Source organism: Rhagoletis zephyria, unplaced genomic scaffold (assembly GCF_001687245.7).
Source record: "Rhagoletis zephyria isolate East Lansing unplaced genomic scaffold, Rhagoletis_zephyria_1.1 Rzeph_scaffold_00461, whole genome shotgun sequence".
NCBI classification, from domain to species: Eukaryota; Metazoa; Arthropoda; class Insecta; order Diptera; family Tephritidae; genus Rhagoletis; species Rhagoletis zephyria.
The window spans coordinates 238,210-245,675 of record NW_016157545.1 but is presented as its reverse complement, the minus strand read 5'-3'; the positions used below and the strand labels follow the sequence as shown (position 1 = coordinate 245,675).

The following is a 7,466-nucleotide window of genomic DNA, read 5'->3' as shown; positions in this document are numbered from 1 at the left end:
TGTTTTGTTTATTCCTAAATGTCCCATCTCGTCATGGTATTTATATAAGACATGGTTTTCCATATCTACTGGAACATAAAATAAAACCAACCCATTTTCCTTTTTTCTATAGACCACACCACTACGCATTTCATAGAAACCATTTTCTTTTTTCTCTAACGAATTACGCAACTCCTTTAACTTCTGGTCCTTATTTTGACAAATAATCATATTCTCCTCAAATGTATTACTTTCTAAAACTAAAATATTAGTACAACGACTAAGAGCATCCACATGCTGCATGCGACTGCCTGACCGATGTTCTAACACATAATCATAATTTTGAAGTTCTAACGTCAACCTAGCTATTCTTGGGTTCATTTTTTTTTTTATTTAAAGTCAAAGTTAACGAATTACAGTCCGTAATTATTTTGAACTTCAAACCTTGCAAATAAACTCTAAACCTTTTAAGTGCATATATTATGGATAAAGTTTCAAGTTCGAAACTATGATACTTCGACTCTGCCTCACTATTTCGCTTACAAAAATAAAACACCGGATGCATTTTCCCATCTTTTTTTCCGTTGCATTAAAATTGCCCCAAACCCTATGCAACTTGCATCACAATGCAACTCTGTCTCATCATTCGGATCGTATAAAGCTAAAATAGGCGACAGCAACAATTTTTGCTTAAGCTTTTCAAAACATAACAATTCGGCTTCCCCAAACTGGAACTTTTTGTCTTTTTTTGTTAAATCATATAAAGGTTTTGCAATTAAAGAAAAATCTTTTACAAACCTCCGAAAATACGAACAAAGCCCAAGAAACTCTGAACTGATTGTAGCTTGGTTGGAATTGGGAAATTTTTAATTGCTTCATCCGCTCTAATACCATCTTCTGTAACAGTATATCCAAGATATATCACACAACTTACCGAAACCTCACAATTATCTAACCTAAGCTCTAAATTATTTTCAACTAACTTTCGAAAAACTTCTGCTAAAATTTCTAAATGCTCTTCTAGACTTTCCGTAGCTATCATTATATCATCCAAATATATAAAAACCTTATTTTGTTTTATCATATCTGAAAATATCTTATTAACAAGCCTTTGAAATGTTAACGGAGCATTGCGTAGCCCAAATGGCATTCTCAAAAACTCAAATTGTCCCAGCGGAGTTATAAACGAAGTAAATTTAATCGAATCTGGATCCATAAAGACATGAAAAAAAACCATTTTTTAAATCCAGTTTTGTAAAAACCTTTTTATACACTAACCTATCAAGCAAATCATCTATCAGTGGTATCGGATAATTATCCTTCACTGTCACCTTCTTAAGAGTTCTGAAATCAACACACATCCTAAGGTCACCAGTTTTCTTTCGAACCAGTACTATTGGTGACACAAACTCAGATTCCCTTGGCCTTATGATGTTTTTCTCCAAATACCCATCTAATAATTTCTGAAGCTCACCTTTTTCACTATATGATAAGCGTCGAGGTGGGCAACTGAACGGTTTAACATTACTTAGCGTCAGTTTCATCTGACTTCTGATCCTTGGTTTTGCAGGACGTAGCCACTCAATGTAATATTTTTTAAACAACGCAATAAGTTTAGTTTGATCCGAAAAACGGACATCGTCCCCCACTTTAAGATTAACATCATTATCAACACTTGGAAAAGTTGGCAACAACAATGAGTCAAACAAAGATTCACTACTATTTTTCACATTATCTCCGCACACACTTTCATTTACATCTTCCCTATTTTCACTTACATTATTTGTTAAGATTTCTTTCTTTTCTCCATTTTTCTTGAATTTCGTATTATTTTTTTAAAAAACATTCTTTTCTTCACTTTCACAATCATTACTACTACAATCATTCTTACAATTTACGCATTTTTTACGATCTTTATACTCAAATTTAGATTCACCCTCACACTTTAAGTTTCCCAATCCAACATTTTCACTATGATCTCGTAATATTTTAAATCCTCCAACTTTCAAAAAATCTCTACCCAAGACTGCATCATAGCCCATTGTCCTATCAGCTACCACCACAAAAATTACTAAAAGCTCTTCTCCGCCCAATATTGTAGAACACGAAAATTTTCCATAAGTTTGGACTCTTGTTTTATTTAAACCAAAAAATTCAGAATTAACATTTGAAAATAAGCTAACATGAATTTTCCTAGGAACGCTAGACTTCCGAATAAAACTAATAGGACTTCCGGAATCTATCAAGCAGTCTAGGGAAAAACGCAAATTACCAAAATTTCTAACAATAAATGAAAAAGACCTTACATATTCGTCCTCCTCCACATGATGTACTTCGTTCTTACAGGCTTCCTTCTTACGGTCTGGACACTCACTGACACGATGCTCTTTACTTCCACAGCCATAACAAGCTCCTTTCTCCCTAATAGGTTTTCGGCACTCCGACGCATAATGACCCAAAGAATTGCAATTGTAACACCTCACATCGGCACTTTTGGTAACAGTAGTATTCGAAGACTTTACCACCACTTTTCTCTGCCTAACCTTCGAAAATGCTTGCAGCAACTGCGTTTTGCTAGTATAGCATTGTAAATACCCCTGTACGAGCAACTGTTCATCCATAATGCCATCTATAATATATTCCACTAGCTCCTCCTCTTCCAGCTTCAACGGATTTGCCAACATAACTTTATCATTGTAGTATTCATTGAAGCTTTCTGTCTGTTGCCACTTACGCATCTCAAACTTTCTACGTAAGACCAGTTTGCTTTGTTTTGTACCGAATGCGTCTTTTAATTCCTCGGATACGCTTTCAGCACCATCATCTAATAACCCAGTACAGACAATGGGACAAACGCCACGATGCATCGCGATGACTTCTAGGCACTTCACTTTACGCAACGCAAGTGTGGCCTTGCACCCTGATGTAGGCAACTTTAGTTGCCTTAGCCACTCACGCAACTGAATCATCGAATAATCCTTAGCGCAAATTGGTTCTTCCATATAAAAAATTATCTTTTCGGTATATGTATCTTTTGTCTTTACAAACTTTTTCAACTATCCTTTCTCAGCTCCTCTTATATAATATCAATTCCTTTACATTTTTAACAGGACACCGTTACCTCCCTTAATTCTCTACAGGACACTCCGTTTCTCTCAAGTTTTTTGAACGCCACACTTTTTCTTCCTCAGTTTTTTACAGGACACTCTTTTTCCCTTTTAAGGTTTGAAAAAACCATTTCCTTTCTGAGCTGCACACAAGACGTATTTATTTCCTTTGCAGGACACTCAATTTCCTCTTCGGCTTCTTACAGAATACTTCTTCTGTTTCAATTTTTCGTTCTTCAATATATTTCGCAGTTTTTAATATTTTATATAGCTTTTGCCAAGAAAAAAAAATTAAAATTTTCTTTTGAGAAAAATTATTAAATGTTCGCCTGATCCCTACTTCTGAGCTGTAGGATGCCCGGGATAAAATCAAATATGTATATTCAGTTCGACGATCACATTTATTCTGATTCTAACTATACATTTTTCAATTCAAAAACTCTTACTCGCTAAATATTTTTTCCAACGAGTCACGTACACTGCTCCCCTTTTTCTATACATTCAACGAGCCAAAAGGTATACGCCCCTTTGAATATTTATACACAAATCCATACAAAAATCAGAATGAAATATATCCCAATAGAACTTGAAGGAAGATCACCCTATGTGAGGAATAAAAGAGTACTCCCCTTAACCTGATTTCTGAGCAATAAGTGAGATTTGTCGGTTTTGTACTCCTTTATTACTTGTTTAGGAGTCAAATAAGAGATCTCCTAAGTGAGCGACGAAATAATGCTCCCTGAGGCATGATTTGGGAGCAGTAAACGCGATTTCTCGGTTTTGTACTCAAGTATTGCTCGCTTAGGAGCTTAATGAGAGATTTTAATAAGAGTCCGTTGGTATATACTTCAACTTTTGTTTAAATATATTAAGTATGTATTTTATTACTTATAAATGCACCGTTAAATACTTTTCAGATTGCGCAAATTAGTGTCAGCATTTAAGTGTGACCTCCGGGTTTAAACATCGCATGGGTGACAAAGATGTCAGATAAGCAAAGTCACCTTCACAATTTCCCCGCTTGGTGGATTCCTGAACTGGCAGGAATCCTTGACACCCAGGAAATCATATAGGAGTACATACTTATATGTGCATATAGGTGAATATAATTCAAATCTTATCTTACCGTTTTGTTATTATTATGTTTTAATTTCATATGATTTCTCTGCAATATAATTCTAAAATTAAGCAATCATGTAAGACGTATCATTTATGTTTTATTTTTAAGATCTTGTAATATTGCACAAATGTACGTGATTAAAAAGTTAAATAAAAAAATTCAATAAATAGCAAAATCTATTTGGCTAATGTAAAATGTTCGTTATCATTGCTCCCTTATTACTCCTACAGGAGGTTTTCGGGATGTACATATCTAATGGGAGCACTCCTTTATTGCTCGTTCGGGAGGAATATGGGATGTTTTCTATGTGCACTCCCTTGTTGTCTTTTTGGGAGGTTTCTGGGAGGTAACTATGGGTGCACTCCCGTATTGCTCTATTAGGAGGTTTGTAGGATGATAATTCTGTGTGTGCTCGTTTAGGAGGTAAAAGGGATTACTCCCCCTCCTAGGATATCCAATGTTAAAGGGAGTATACAAAATGACAAGCTTATACACAGAAGCATAGGGAGCAATGGGAGTATTCGTATACTCCCAAGCGAGTACTCACCGAGCAATCGTACGATGCTCCCAAGTTCTACTGGGAGACAACATTTAAGAATACATACATATACAATATTCAAACAGACAAGAAACACAAACATAAATATATACCATAATATAGGGGAAATGTAAATGAGAGTATATAGACGAACTATTATGTCAGCTTACTACATGATGTGCATGTACACACAATACCACGTATACAACACTCTTTTCACTAAATGGCTTTTGATAACTTTAACGAGACCTTAACTTATTTTATTTTATAATTTTAGTGCAGTTTTGACAAAATTGTAATGCTTTTCTCCAAATACCCATCTAATAATTTCTGAAGTTCACCTTTTTCACTATATGATAAGCGTCGAGGTGGGCAACTGAACGGTTTAACATTACTTAGCGTCAGTTTCATCTGACTTCTGATCCTTGGTTTTACAGGACGTAGCCACTCAATGTAATATTTTTGAAGTGAAACTTCTTAGGCGGCGGTATCGCAAAAATGGAGAGTGAAATTTTTAAAACTGAAAACGTTACATGAGTGAGAAGGAAGATATAGGTAGTATAGGGAAGGGGAAAAAAGAAATAAAGCGACGCATGATGGATACGAGTACCTACATATGTATATATGTATGTTTGAATGCACGTATGTATATATACATATATACTCATTGCGCATTTCAGCTCTGCCGCTACCAAGCAATATATGTATATGCAAGCGTGCTCCGCATAACTACATTCATTCGTACCCTGTGGGGAAAATCTCTAATTTTGAACTGGTGCGCTCCTAGTACATTTAGAACCACTACTAGTTCACGATAAATCTATTTTGCATGCAAACAACTGGCGAATTTAACACAGCGATCTCATAGGAATTGGAAATTGTCCCCCGCTGCATTACCTTTTCTATAGTTCAGAACCAGTCCTAAATTCGACATATGGGATCTAGTTCGGTTTGCACCCCATTTTCTATAGTTTCGAACCAGTTGTAAACGAAAGAAGTAACAAGATGTTTTCTTTTTGGGTTACCATGGTAGCAATTTTTATTATTTGAAGAGAAATGTATTTTCAATCTGAAATCAAATTTGTTTGAATGAATGTAAATTTAATTTTGCATTTGAAAACACGTTTACATACCTTTGGCTGTAGCTGAATTTGCAGAGGTGCTGACTGTTATTGATTATATTCCAGAAGGTCCCATAATGTTATGATGATAACACAAATATTAGTTTTGTATTACCAAACTATGAAAAAGCATCTGCGACGTGCATACTGGAAGCGTATTTGAACGAAAACCCCGCCAAGCAGGAATCTATTTAAAGTAAACACGCCCCCGCTGCATCCCTTTTTCAGTAGTGTCGAACTAGTTCTAAATTCATCATTTTAGATATAGATTTCTAAAATTGTTTTTTAAAAGTACCACATATCGCTGCTTTTGAACTGGTGGCGATCTAGTTACTATCGGATGGGTTCGTTTTTGGCGATAAAGATCTAGTACGGGACTACAAATTTGGTTCACCAGTTCGGGGTTTCCCTACATGGTATATATGTACATATGTTTGTGTGGATATATTTATGATGAAGCAAACGGGCTTCGTTGATGTGCTGATGGGCATATGTATGTACTTATGGACAGCAATGTTTTCATGTATGTACATATGTTTGTGTATGTACATATCGTCGTTTAAAGTACAAAACCGCGTATCGTCATTCTGCAAAACCGCGTAACTGACATTGGCTGCCAAAAATTGGATTTGCTCACACAAACTCTTGGCTCAATCCTCATCCATTCGTCCTGAAATATACTAGCCAGAAATGCGATTGCTTTATAAAAAAGAGCAGTATTTGGAAATACATATGAGGGTTTTTACTCTCTAGAAAATAATTTATGCAAAAGTACATACGCGGTTTTGCACTATCTTGATACGCGGTTTTGCATTTTGTTGATACGCGGTTTTGTACTTTAAACGACGATATGTTTGTGTACATGTATATATGCACATATGTATGTAGTACAAACGAAAACAAATCTAATAAGCTGCACGTTGATATAAATGCGAACTGTACTGATTGTCAAAAATTATGTGTTTGTTGTACATTTGTTCATGTTTGTAATTGTGCGTGTAATTTTCTAGAGTAGTTTTGTGCTCTCGCTATCTCCTTGTATTAACTCGTCCTTCGTTGGTATACTCATGGTATGAACACATGTGAGGATGATAGCAAGGCCAACTTATATAAGGTAGTGTTATATGGTAGACAGAAGGAGAAAATTAATTAGAATTATTAAGCACAAATGCAAATTAAAATTTTACCCTTACAGACGGCAGTAATGCGGATAAACCAGCCGCAAGGTCGTGGGTTCGAGTCCTACGGCCAGTACACTTTTTTTATTTATAAGTTCTATATTTTTTTACGTTGCCTTCAGTTATGTGGTTGTTGACTTTTTAATAAAATTCAACTCTAAAAATTTAAATTAACTAATAGTAAAATAAGAAATGTGATATAAAATAAAGTAAATGAAAACAAAATAAAGTAAAATTAAATATGTAAATAAAATAAAATAAAATAATATAAAATAAATAATAAAAATAAAAATTTTTTCGCAATCGCTCCAAACGAAGATCGAACCTGGAAGCTACAGGCAACTCTCCCGCAACTCTCACCATTCGGCTACTGCGTACGCGAAACTCGCCTGCTTCGTTTGCTTATTTGTACAAAAGATAACA

The 7,466-nt window shown here is 35.1% G+C and overlaps 1 protein-coding gene across 1 annotated transcript; it reads right to left on the bottom strand.

The window, feature by feature from the left end:
* Nucleotides 1-91: 91 nt before the first annotated feature.
* LOC108359793 (uncharacterized) lies at nucleotides 92-2,981 on the bottom strand (the record flags this gene model as incomplete). The annotated part of the gene is made up of 2 exons (XM_017611818.1): nucleotides 2,324-2,981; nucleotides 92-239 (listed from the first exon to the last, which is right to left on the bottom strand). Coding segments are annotated over exons 1-2 (806 nt in total), but the record flags the coding sequence as incomplete, so codon positions are not given.
* Between the last annotated feature and the right edge of the window lie 4,485 nt (nucleotides 2,982-7,466).